Source organism: Nelumbo lutea, chromosome 2 (genome assembly GCF_056320005.1).
Source record: "Nelumbo lutea isolate HS-2025 chromosome 2, American lotus-T2T, whole genome shotgun sequence".
NCBI classification, from domain to species: domain Eukaryota; kingdom Viridiplantae; phylum Streptophyta; class Magnoliopsida; order Proteales; family Nelumbonaceae; genus Nelumbo; species Nelumbo lutea.
This window is the reverse complement of record NC_142685.1, coordinates 19,021,398-19,034,492: the sequence shown is the minus strand read 5'-3', so window position 1 is coordinate 19,034,492 and position 13,095 is coordinate 19,021,398. Positions and strand designations below refer to the sequence as shown.

At 35.6% G+C, this 13,095-nt stretch overlaps 1 protein-coding gene across 8 annotated transcripts; it reads left to right on the top strand.

Annotated features, from left to right (window-relative positions):
• The first annotated feature begins 1,503 nt into the window (after positions 1-1,503).
• Positions 1,504-9,174, top strand: LOC148868978 (uncharacterized). Of its 8 annotated transcripts, XR_016106578.1 has the most exons (6): positions 1,504-1,602; positions 2,647-2,916; positions 3,014-5,730; positions 5,821-8,131; positions 8,241-8,365; positions 8,503-8,998. XR_016106578.1 is itself a non-coding variant. In XM_088967610.1 (4 exons), exons 2-4 carry the CDS (start codon positions 2,893-2,895, stop codon positions 7,187-7,189), a joined length of 4,014 nt encoding a protein of 1,337 aa, XP_088823736.1. In that variant the 5' UTR covers positions 1,504-1,602; positions 2,647-2,892; the 3' UTR covers positions 7,190-9,174. The 8 variants fall into 8 exon arrangements, 5 of the variants coding, with proteins under 5 accessions (XP_088823736.1, XP_088823732.1, XP_088823733.1 ...); XR_016106576.1 differs by having other exon boundaries at positions 8,241-8,998; XR_016106577.1 differs by having other exon boundaries at positions 5,821-8,365.
• The last annotated feature ends 3,921 nt before the right edge of the window (positions 9,175-13,095 follow it).

The following is a 13,095-nucleotide window of genomic DNA, read 5'->3' as shown; positions in this document are numbered from 1 at the left end:
GAAAAGTGTCAACTTTAAATTACACACGTTGGCCCATTTTCATAATTCAATTTTATAATTAAAAAAGGTCATTGTAAAGAACTTTAAATTACACTTAAACCTAATTTAATTATTTAAATTGAAAACAAAAGTAAATCAAATAAGTAGTGAATCTCATATAAAATAATATATAACAAAAAAGACAAAATCCAAACGATGAGGGGTGATTTGGCCCGACCTGATAAACAGGGGATACGTGGACGTGACCTGCCAGTTAGACGATGATTCAGCACTTCCCACCACCCCGCCAAACCAGGGCAACTTGGTTGCCTCAATCACTTTGGATAGTACCAAAGCCAAGGCACTTTGGTGACCTCATGCGACGAGGTGACACGTAATGGATTCTAGAAGCTCGCCAACTGTCCCCGAGCCTTTCGGGATCATATTGCGTAATCATAAGCCTTATCCCCATCCCGCCCAAATCGGATGGGCACGATAAGCCTTATCAACTAGTATGTTGGCCACCTTCCGAAATGGAATGTACTCCTACCGATCGGTTAGAAGATCTCGGAGATGTTTCTTGGGGCTCACAACAGCTCAACTATATAAGGGCATTAACCCTCATAGCACAAGGTACGCGCGATTACTTGCTCACTAGCTTACTTGCATTCTATCTTTCAGCTCGTTACCAGAATACAATACTAACTTAAGCATCGAAGGAACCTCACTGGGTTAGCCACCCTGGGTTCTCTAGTCCGCTTTCTTGCTGTTCGAATCAGCTCGTTAAGCGACCAACACCCAGGTAACCTTCAACTATGAGCTTCCAGATCGCGCACCATCACCAACAAATAGTTATAACTGCCTTGTGCTTAATACGAGGTATTCTCTCACTTTTGAAGCGAAAAAAAGGGAAAGTTCCACTTTAGTACCTTAAACTTTAGGGGTAGTGTCAAGTTAGTACCCAAACTTTTAAACATGTCATTGCAGTATCTAAACTTTCAAAAAGTACCAAATTGGTCCCTATCGTTAATCGACTGTCAATTATCTATTGAAAATGCCAAAATTGCCATTCAAAAGAAAACACTATTCATTGTCTTCTATATTGAGACTGAACCGGTTGAGGTGTTTGAGATTTTAGACTAATGAATTTATCATCTTCTACCTTTAGATATGAAACACATTCTTGTCTAATTATTTCATCGCTTTCCGTTATTGTTTCCCTCTATCATATTTCATGTTTTTCTCTCTTTTTCTTTGAAGATAAGTCTCAAGAAAGACAATGAACAATGTTTTCTTTTGAATGGTAGTTTTGACATTTTCAACATATAACTGACGATTAGTTAACGAGGGACCAACATGATATTGCATTGACTCATTTGAAAGTTCGGGTATTAACTTCACACTACCCCAAAATTAGGGTATTATAGTGAAAATTTCCAAAAACACGTGTCTGTTAACGGGCGAATTTGGCCAAGGGCGGTATACGACTATAGCGTCGGAGAATAAAAGTCAAAAACCGCGTGGAGCAAATCGTTTAGAACCGCGGAAACCCTAAGCAACAGGAACATGAGAGTTCAGACCCCAAAGAAAGCTGCATGCTCTCCCGGTTCTCTTCCGCTACAAGTAAAATTACTCATTTCCTTTTCCTTTGAACAATTCTATCTCTTATCCCTTGGAATCTTCTGCTTGAAGATAGCTTTGATTGTTACGGAGGCTGCTTCTTCCAATCTAGGTTGCAAAAATCCCCCCTTTTTTTTTTTTCCTGAAGCGAGTAGTGGATGATAGGTACTTCTGCAAAAAAAGATGGGTTTTCATTCTTCGATTTTAAACCTTCTTCTTTCAGGATTTAGCGGCTAGTTGGTAGGATTTACCTTTTTTTTTTGTAAATGATCTTTTATGTAGAAATGTTTAGAATTGTAGTAGTTAACACAGCGGATGGCGCTCGAATAGATTGAATCAAACGTAATTATGATTGCTTATCTATCTCTTCGATTTATTTCCTCGGCTGGTTAGATTTATTGGGGTAATTTCTTTTGTTACTTTTAGTCTTTTGTGATGGTTAAGGGATCGAGGAAGGGAAGGATTTTTAGCTTTTTTTTTTTTTTTTTTTTTAAGATAAAGTATTCATTTGGATCCCAGAATGATATAACCCTCTTCGTGACTAGCCTAATAAAAAGAATGGCCCAGCCAAGGAGGCTGATACAGGTGGAGAAATGAGCCAAACATACGGGCTCTGTGAGCTATTACACGAGCAGAACTGTTTTGCTCATGTTTGTCAAGATGGATACAAATTTGCCTTATTTTTATATAATTTTACCAATCACGCACGAGGGATTGCAAACATCACATGTTTTTGAGGAACCTTGTCCTTGATTTGCAGTGCGTGCTTTTGATGTAAGAAAATATATAGTTTTAACAAGTTTGTCTCTTGCAAGGGAAATTTCAGCTTTTTATGGTGCCTAGTTATTTCCCATCCTTTTCTCTACTGTACAGCTTAGCAAAGTTTTGTTATTCAACTGATTTTGTTTGAGCGACTATTTACTTTTGGGCTGCATGAGGACCTGATAAAACATAGATCTTTTATTTTATTCATCTTTGATATACCACACTTACTGGACTGATGGATTATGCTGCCCTGTAATGATCAAATTTCTCATTGTTCTGCAGGTCATTCAGAATCTATCGAATCTATCCTTCAGTGATGATTAGAAATCTCTTTGAGGGTGCTAGAAACTGCTTGGATTCATATAACCAACTGTTTCTTTTGTTATAAATCAAATTGAATTGACTTCTGGAAGAAACTTCATACAGTGAATATTTTCGTGGAGATTAATCTTGAGTCTTATCTGGGACTTGAATATCAACTTTTACATTAGGATACAATCACTCTAAGAACTGGAGCATCTTGAAGACATGCCAGTTTCGGGACATGAAGAGGTGTTTATTTCCTTTCTAAAGTACTGCTAAATAGCGTTAGGGGAGTATGGATAAATTTGTTTTCTTCAATATTAATTATTCAATTTTCTATTGGCAGCGTGGGGTTAAACTCCTTGCCCAAAGCTCTAGAGATTCTGCTGTAGTTGTGCCTATCAAGAAAAGGAAGTTTCTATTGGTTCCACCATCATCACCTTCATCTCTGGCACTGCCCTCACAGTCAGTTGAACCTAATCTACCAGAGAAGGAACAATCTGACTCAACACTAGTTTTTTCTTCTTCAAATGCCAGTGATACGGTGCTTTCTACAATTTCTTCTAACTCAAATCCTGAGAAATCTTCTCCAAATACATTCAATGCGAAAGATGTTTCTGGGATTTCTCATACCAATACAATGTCCCCCCAAAAGAAGGAAGGAAATCCTCCCGAGATAAATGTTAGCTTGGTCCCAAGCAATGCTTACACCCCTGGGTCGAGTATTCCGGAACAGGGTCTCCTGGTATCCTCTGGCTCTAGGTCTGCGTTTGAGAGTAATGATGGAAGTATGGTAGCTGAAAATTCTTTATTCCAGGAGAAGACAAAACTACAGTTAGTAGAAAATGAAGGTTTTGCACCACAAATAAGGGAACACATAAATGACAAAGGAGAATATGATGTAGAGAATAAGGTTAAGTGTCCAATAGTTCCAGGAAATATGGAGTTGTCTTTAGTGCCAAAGAAACCTTCTGTTTCAGCCTTGGCATGCCAAACCGGTCAAGAGAGTTGTGAGAAGCAGGGGAGGTTGGATTCCTGTTTATTGAATTTGGCTTTAAGCAAAGGGCAAAGCTCTTTTCAGAGTGAAAGCACTGATATTGAATCAAAGATTGGTTGCACTCCTGTACTTGCAAATAGGTCACACTGGGATTTGAATACTATGATGGATACATGGGAGGTTTCTATGAACAGTGAGGTTATTGGTGATATTGGTGTGTCACATGCAACCAGTATGCATGATGTAAAGACTGTCTTAAAAGAGATGATTAACAGTGGTGGGAGCACCAGTCGTACATTTCTGAAATATGGCTTTGATGTAAATGAGAACAAATCCAAGTTGTTGAGCAGGGCTATCCCTTTTAGTCAACAATATGAAATCCAAAATCTTCATCTGCATCTTAGCCCATCTGGTCCAGAGTCAAGCTTATGTCAAGAACACCCATACACTTCAGAAAAAGTTGATTTTAAGGATGGAGGGCACAATTTGATTTCATCTGGAACTCTAGTTTCACCTGCCAGTGGTTCAAACATGATTCGTTGCAGGAGTGTTAAGTCTGAACCATTTGATGACAGTAATAAACAGGAATTGAGGGCAGTGGGAAGCAGTTCAAAACTTTATCATGGAATTGTAAAGCCTGAACCAGTTAAAGGGTACAACCAGGGTCCTCTTAAATCATTGAATATCAGCAATATGCAATTGATAGGCCAGAGATTTGTAAAATCAGAACCAGTTCATGAGGGTCATCATGATACCCTCAATGCAGTGGAAGGGTCATCTAGCCAGTTAGAGATTCCAACCCGTATTTCTGGAATGCCTATGAGTGGCCATTTAGAGAATTCTGCTTGTACATTGGGCATGCCTACTTGTACAGAAAAGTTGCCCATTATTGGGGAGGTTTCAATTCATTTAGAGGTTCGCACTTGCTCCGAAGGGATGTCCTATAATGACGGTGTAACCCAAAAAACTTCTGAAAATTATAAGAGAGTGCCTTCAGATACAGTTCCAAAGTCTGTGGTTCCTGATGGTAATGAGTCTAAGGTTGCCAATGTTATGTCAGATACTCCAAATAAAGAAGTGGTATTAAATAATGCTGATGCTGTGTCTTCTATGTTAAAACCATTGGATGAGCATTGTGTAGTTTCACACAGGAATCATGGGATAGCTGAAAGTGATGAGGAGAGGATTAATATACCTGCTGATATGGAAGAAGAAGAGTCTTATGACATTGAATATGAGTCAGATGGTAATCATGCTGTAGTTTGTGTAATGGACGAAGGTAAACAACATAGTGGTGAGGATGATGATTATGAGGATGGAGAGGTCCGAGAACCATTGATACATAATGCTGTTGAAGATAGTGCATGTGAGGAAAAGGAAGCAGAGCATGTTGAATATGGGAAATCTGATAACAGGGATGCCAATGTTTCTGGGTATCTGGGTGATCAGGGTGTAAATACTTCCTCAAATGTCAAAGAGGGAGATGTTAAAGTGGAAGATCTTTGTGAGTCAAAGAATGCTCATTGTGGCGGAGCATGTGACAGTAGTCTGGTTAATCAAAAGAGTGATGAAGACATTTGTCAAAGTACGTTGTTGCAAAAACCATTGACAGTTTTAGTGCCATCCACTGAATTGAGTAAAAAGAAGCATGTTAAGATTGTTCTTAGGAAACCACCAGACAACTCAAAAGGGGGAGATGGTCCACAGAGCGAAGAGATCAAAATAACATCAAATCAAGGACTTAGTTCAGGCCAAGAGACTTCAGCTGGAGTTGCTCAGGTTGACATGGGTGTTCAACATGAGAATGCCAAAGTAACAGACACTGCAGAAATGAGCAATCTTATTTTTCCAAAAATGGAATCATCTGGGCTTGGTGGTGATGCAGTTAAAGATGTTGGCAGTCGAGGTACTCGTGGCAGGATTATAACTTTAGTTGGAGCTTCATGTGGCTCATCATCCAGTAAAACAAGGTATATTCCTGGCAGAGTGTCACCATTGCGAAATGAAAGGGAACGGCATACTGATGTGGTGCTCCTGGGTGATAAATTACATCCCCGGGGGAGTAGGTGATTATTTTTTTCTTTTCTTGCCTGTTGTTTCTTTATTTTTCAAGCAAGTGCAGTTTGTATTTGATACTTATTGCTTATCCTTTTCAGAGATGCAAGCTGCATGGATAGACCTCGCAAATTTGAGCAAATGAGGAATCAAGACCATCCTGGTAGGAATCCTGGATCAGGTTTTATGCATGGCAGGGGAAGGGTTGATAGCCAGGTAGACAATCTACATGGTGACTGGGATTCTGGTTGTGAATTTTCTGCTGAACGCTATAATTGTTCATCTGGATTTCGATACACTAGGCCCAAAAATGCAGCAACAACAGCTGCTGCTAAGCTTGAAAACAATGGTTATATTGTTGCACCAGATGGTACTATCTTAGGTGGTGGTAGAGGAGGGAGAAAATCCTTAAACAATGAGTTGCCAAACTTTCGGCATCCCCTCTCTAGGAGACGGACTCCTAGAGGGAGAGAAGGACATGTTTCCCATGGTGTGCAAATGGCACGTAGACCTCCTAGAGACATTAGCCCTGATAGATGCATCCGTGGAAGTGGTTCTGAATTTGTTGGATTGAGGCACAGAGAAAAACTCGTCAGGGGTTTGCCTGGTGATGTGATGGGTCCTATTTTTTCACGTTCCCAATCTCAGTATGAGCGAGGAGATTCCTTTGTCCATGGAGAGAGGAGGTTTTCTCCCTTTCAGAGGGGGCCTCTCCATTTACCTCAAATTCATTCAAAATCTCCACAAAGATCCAGATCACGCTCTCCTGACCTTTGGTCACCTCCTAGAGGAAGATCTGATGGTTTTAATGGGCATCCTTCTCTATCTCATCGGAGATCACCAATTTACAGAACTGATCGGGTCCGATCTTATCGACGCCCTTTTTTCCCTGAAGATATGGTGGGAAGAAGACCTTGTTCCCCTCCATTCATTCCCCCAATCTCTAATGACCTTAGAGAAATGGATTCAACTAAGGAGCATGATCATCCAAGATCATTCAAACTGAGGAGCCCATCTGGCAGGATAATGCCACAGGGGATGAGGAGGTTTGATATGTTTGAGCCCCGGGAATGGGCTGAGAATGATGATTACTTTGGTGGGCCAATGCATTCTGATAAATTTAATGATATTGGAGGTGATGGAGGTATGGATGAGAGAAGGACATGTAGTGAGAGACGTGGACCTATTCGTTCTTTTCGAACTTCGTATGATGATACTGATATTGATAATTTCTGTTACAATGTGGAAGATGCTCCTCAGCCTTACAGATTTTGTCCAGAAACAGAGTCTGAGTTCCATGGAAGAGGAAGCTTAAGGGGAAGGGAATTTGACAGGCATATAAAAAGTACAGTGGGTAATGTATCTAGTACAAGATGTGTTGAAGAACAAGAAGATAATTATGGTCATTGTAAACGGAGGTGGAGTGATACCTGTTTCAATGATGTTGAAATGAAGAGGAGAAGGTATTGATCTTTTTGTTGTCCATTGCGTTGCATAGTGGTGCTGTTTGGGGAAGCTTAAGGGGAAGGGAATTTGACAGGCATATAAAAAGTACATTGGGTAATGTATCTAGTACAAGATGTGTCGAAGAACAAGAAGATAATTATGGTCTTTGTGACCGGAGGTGGGACCATACCTGTTTCAATGATGTTGAAATGAAGAGGAGAAGATATTGATCTTTTTGTTGTCCATTGCGTTGCATAGTGGTGCTGTTTGGGGAAATAAAGTAACTTATTGGCTAGAACAAGCAACCGGGTTTCAAACTTTATAAGAGCGCAAAACTATATTAGATGCTTCTTTGCTATTAAAACTAAAAAGATGTTCTGGCTGATCGTACTTGGCTATTCAAACTTTAAAGGAGCTCTGGGCCATCCTACTTGCATTTTTGCTGCCAATCTCTGAATAATACATGCAGCTGATTCTGCTATTGATCTGTATAGTAAACTTTGTTTTCTCTAGTGTCTCGATTACTTTTTTAAAGGGAACATACAAGGTCAGTTGCTTCGTTATCTAGATGTGTGGTTTTCAGTACAACATCAAGCTCTTGTACTGTGAGTTACTGCATCTGGATTTGTCAGATTCTCATTCATCTCCCTGTATCTAACAATCATGTAAGTTTTGGGATATTGACCCCCAATAATCCTTCGTCTTTACGTGGACTTTATACTTTGTTTTCCGATGGTATTGTGGAGAGCGTAGCTGCTACTTTCTTGAACATGGACCGGTTAATGGCACCAGGAATCTCCACATAACTTGTTATAACCTAAATGTTTATTGTTTTATCATGAACCATCTGTCAGATAATATCCATAAGATCTTCATTTAGTGCCTGAATGCTTGTTATGTGGACTGGTTGATTTCCTTGCAGCAACGCAGCCTTGTTCTGTTAGACCCTTGTTTATATGGCCTACGGTAATTAACTGATTGGATTCTGTTTTGGTGCATAATCTTTAATGGTTTCCAAATAATATTACAAGCGGGTCCTGATCTGGTTTTCTTGCTGACATGGTACATCACCAAGTCCTTGCTTGTAGTGTGGTTGGAGCTATGGAGTTACTGGTCTTTGCCTGATTGAATGAGATATCTGTGGTATCATGACTTTGCAGAAAGGGGACTATTCAGGTTATCAAGGCTGAATATTTAGAGGTAGGGCAGGAGTTAACACGGTAGGGTCTCTTTGCTTTCTTGTTCTAAAAGGCTGTGAAGGATTAAATGGATAGAGTCCTGTTTATGGGTGGATGTAACGTTCTGCAGTTGTGATCTTCTATCTTCTGAAGATGCAGTGCCAGGTCATAAGGGGGTGTTAGCAGTTATCCGAGTTGGGAGTTGGATTCCCTTCAACCAATGTAGTTGCTGATCCAAAATTTGTACGTTATCTTTGAAATTGTCAGCATTTGTGTGGTTCTGATCATGAAGAACTTCAATTTTGGAGTGTTAACCGTATCTAAATATGAATGGCTGCCTGAAGTTACTCCTCTGTGGGGGTTGGATATTTACATGGAGATGGAATACAATGGAATCTGATCTTCGTGGCATAGAAAGCAATAGATAAATCACCTTGAATCTCCGATGAGCTGCTTGTTAATGTCTCCTTGAAGCATTGTTTTTCATGGGGCAGTCAACTCTTGAACCTTGGTGTCCCGGTTGCTCATCTGATATGGGATTTGTCCATATTAAGAGAAAGGGGCTACTCTTAAACCTTGGTGTTGTAATTACTATTCTGATACGGAAATTTACTATATCAAAAGAAAGGGGAAGTGAGCAAACTTTTGAACTGTAGTTGAATAGTACGTGTTACTGCTTGAACTGCCAACTTAAGAGAATCCAGACAAATGTATGTGATAACTGACAACTTTCCTCTAACAGATGGTTGTCCACATCGAGGGCTAGAAATGATCGCCCCTAGTCGAATCATTCATATATTATATATCTTCATATTTTTTTTACTTGTATAATAGAAAGTTTGCAGAAAAATGAAAATACACCTGAAAGTATGCTTAGGGGTGCAACTTGGGTCAGGAGCATTTCGACATTTTAAATGGGGTCAAACTCGAATCTGAGCTTGTTGTAGTCGAAAATTTTTAAATTGTACAATCTCACTTGCACTCTTTTTTTAACATCCATAATAAAAGGGGGATTTGTTTTTGTAATGTTGAAACAGGTGGCACTATTTTCTCTATTTTTCCTAAATTGTCTCTAATTTTTTATTTATCTCCTAAATCATCTCTCACTCTTATTTATCTTAAGTTATCTCTAATTTAGTAGAGAGATTCTCTTCTAAACTATTTCTAATTTATATTTATCCTTTCCTCTTCCACACTTTTTATCTACTTCTATCTAAAGAAAGTTTTAATTAAAAAATATAGAATTATGTAAATATTATAACAAAATTATATACTAACTTCAAAATGTTTTTTTAAAACATAAAAATTAATTATAATAGATTTAATAATATTTATATTATTAATAATTCTATAATTTTACAAAATTCATCATGAAATTATGTAGTAACAATATAGATTTTAGCTTTATGAAATATTCAATTTAAATGTTATTCAAGCAATAAAACCTGGCATTAAAAAATAAAACATTATTTAAATATTTCAACAACTAAATATCTTAAATAAAAAAAAATATTAAAATAGCTAAATAATTATATAACAAAATATTTAATATTATGTAATAACTTTTCAAAAAAATAAAATTCAAATAATGAAACATTTAACATGACTAAATTTTAAATATTTAAAATAAAGAAATTATGTAACAAATTTAAAAGTTCTCTTGAAAGTATACAAATAATTATAATAGATTTCATATTATTAATATTAGTATTCATAACTTAATATTTAAAAATAATAATAATGAATTATTTAATAATAGTACTAATTATAATTTTATGGAATATTAAATGAAATAAATAATTAATATCTTAAAATTTTAAATGAAAATATTATTTAAATAATTAAATAATATTGTAAATAACTAATTTTGCTTATATCAATTAATAATTAAAGAAATTAACTTTCAAAAAATTAATATTTATTATTAATAATTTTACAATAATAGTGTATATTCATCATATATTTATATATACTAAAGTAAATATTTATTGTATTTTTGATAAATATGTTTTCGACAATTATTTATAAATATATTTTTGTTTTATTATTTATCAGAAAATTGTTAATAGTTATTGGAGATTAAACAACTATGATTTAACTTTTGAAATTTAATTTATTGTATTTTTTATAAATTTATTTTTAGTAATTATGCATTTCTTATAATTTTTTGATTAATATTTATTAGACATTAAACTATTATTTGAGATTACACTAATTTTTGACTAATTTAATATATTTTCAGTATTTATTGTAATTTTGTGATTATTGTATTTTTATTAGATATTTATTGTATTTTCATTATAAATTTATTTTCAATAATTGTGTAGTTTTGCTATAAATTCTTAATGATTATTGGAGATTAAACTATTGTTATTTGTTAGAGAGATTAGATTGTTAATTTAGTTGAAATTAGGAGTTTTCAAAGATTGGTTCAATTCGGTTGTAGGCTGTTTCGCCAATCAAATCGACCTAGTCAAGTTGAGAGTTTGTCACTCGAAATCGACTGACCGTTAGTGAAAACCCACCAACTTGGGTTGTATCGGTTTTGGTCTATTTTTTGTTTGGTTTGTTTTTTCAAAAGATTTAAACTTAAAAATTAAATTTATGATATAAAATATTTTAGACTAAGATATATAGGAATTTTCCACTTTAATGCATTAAAAAGTTATATTCAAAATATAAAATATTAATATATATCTATATAAATATAGATATTTATATAAACTATAAAATATTAATATGGTTTGGTCGATTTACAAATGGCCAAACCTAGTCTTGGTAATTGGGTTGGGTGGGTTGGGTCAAGATATTATTGGTTGATTTTGGGTCGGGTTGACTTTTAGGTTGGGTCAGCAAATGCTAGACCCTAATCCTAAATGTTCGGGTTAGGGTTGACCCACCCACGGGTCATCCCTAAAAATATCATAAATTTTATAAAATAACAAAACAATACATGAAAAGTGTCAAAATTAAAAGAATTAACCTTAAAATTCCAAACATAAAATAAAAAACTTGAACATTCAACCATTCAAAGAGTAAACCATAAAGAGTAAAGACTAAATAGTAAAGATGAAATAGAGAAAGCTTATAAGAATACATAAATAGTCCCAATTAGACCAAGCAATTGGGTTAACCCATGACCAAATCCAACCCAACACAGGTTTTTCTGGGTCGGGTCGGGTCATTCTCAAAGTCGGGTAGCTAAACTTGAGACCCTAACCCTGTTTTTTTATTTTTTTGGTTGGTTGGGTTGGGTTGGGTTCACGGGTTGGGTCAATTTTTTGCTAGGTGTAGCTAAATCGAAACTGACCTAACTTGGTCTTGTTGAACCAAAACCGATAAAAAATACTAAAAAACTGACCAAGTTAGTTGAATTTGATTGAATTGATTATTAAAAAGTTAAAATATAAAACAAGTATATATTCTTATGTATTTCTATCACTTAACAAGTATAAGACGTATTATGAAATCTAGCTGGAATTATTAGGAAGGTGCTGGATTGGTTATGCCATTCTGACCTGGTGTTGAAGCTTTTAAATGGAAGGGTGTAACTTTTTTTTTTAATTCTTTTTTGGGGGGTAGGAAGGTGCTGGATTGGTTATGCCATTCTGCCCTGGTGTTGCAACTTTTAAATAGAAGAGTGTAACTGCATCATAGATAGTGGTGTTTTGACCAAGAAAAAGAAAAAGAAGGCTTAGCTAGTTAGCCATGGTTGGAAACAGAAATGATTGAATAAAATGGGTATCTACCATGAATTCCTGCACCCCCTCTCAATCCTTATGTTCTGTTTTCTTCTATCCAGGTGGTTTTTCAATTTTTGTATAGTTATATATATGCAGGGAATAGTATTGCGACCTTGCCACATGTTCTATGACTTGCTCCCAAGCACCTATTTTTCCCTATTTATTCAGATGTAAAAGTATCTTCGAACGAGGGATGCAAATGGATCGGATTGGATTTGAATATGACCCGACATTGTTCATGTTGGATTTGATCTGATCCAAAGATCCGATTGGATCTAATAGGAATTGATTTGAATTTGAATCCTATTAGTAAGTCGGATCTGATTCCATCCGATTTGTTTTCTTTACAAATTAATAAATTATTAAAAGAAAAAATAAAATATACTAATTTAAATAAAGTAAAAACGAAAAAAATACGTATTTAATTACTTTCATCATATATATATATGCTTTTTCTTTATAAAAAGTAAATATTATAATATCAAAATATACTTATGAATAAATAAATAGCATACATATGTTATATATATTTATATTTATAAATATATAATATATATATATAAGACCAGATCTTCTCGGGGGTCCTATTTCTCAATTCTTAATTATACAGGTTGTGATTTTCTTCTACTTCATTTTTTTTAAGAAAAAAACAAGGAGCATGTAAATACATGTTTTGTTTTGGATATATATAAAAATTCCAATTAGTATCTTGTACTTTGGGCCTAGTGTCATTTTGGTCCCCGAACTTTAAAATGCGACAATTGAGTACCCAAACTTCCGAAACGTAACAATCCAATACCTACCATCAACTAACTGCTAACCAACCCTTAAGTGGCATTTAAAAAAGACATAAATGCCCTTCAAGTGTCATTTAATTTTTTTTATCAACCATCTAAATGTTGACAAAATTTAGAGTCTTAAATCCTTGCCTCTTTCATTCAAGAAAGTTAGGGTCACATTTAAGTGGGCATTTTGGTGACCCCAACTATATTGAACAAAAGAGGCAAGG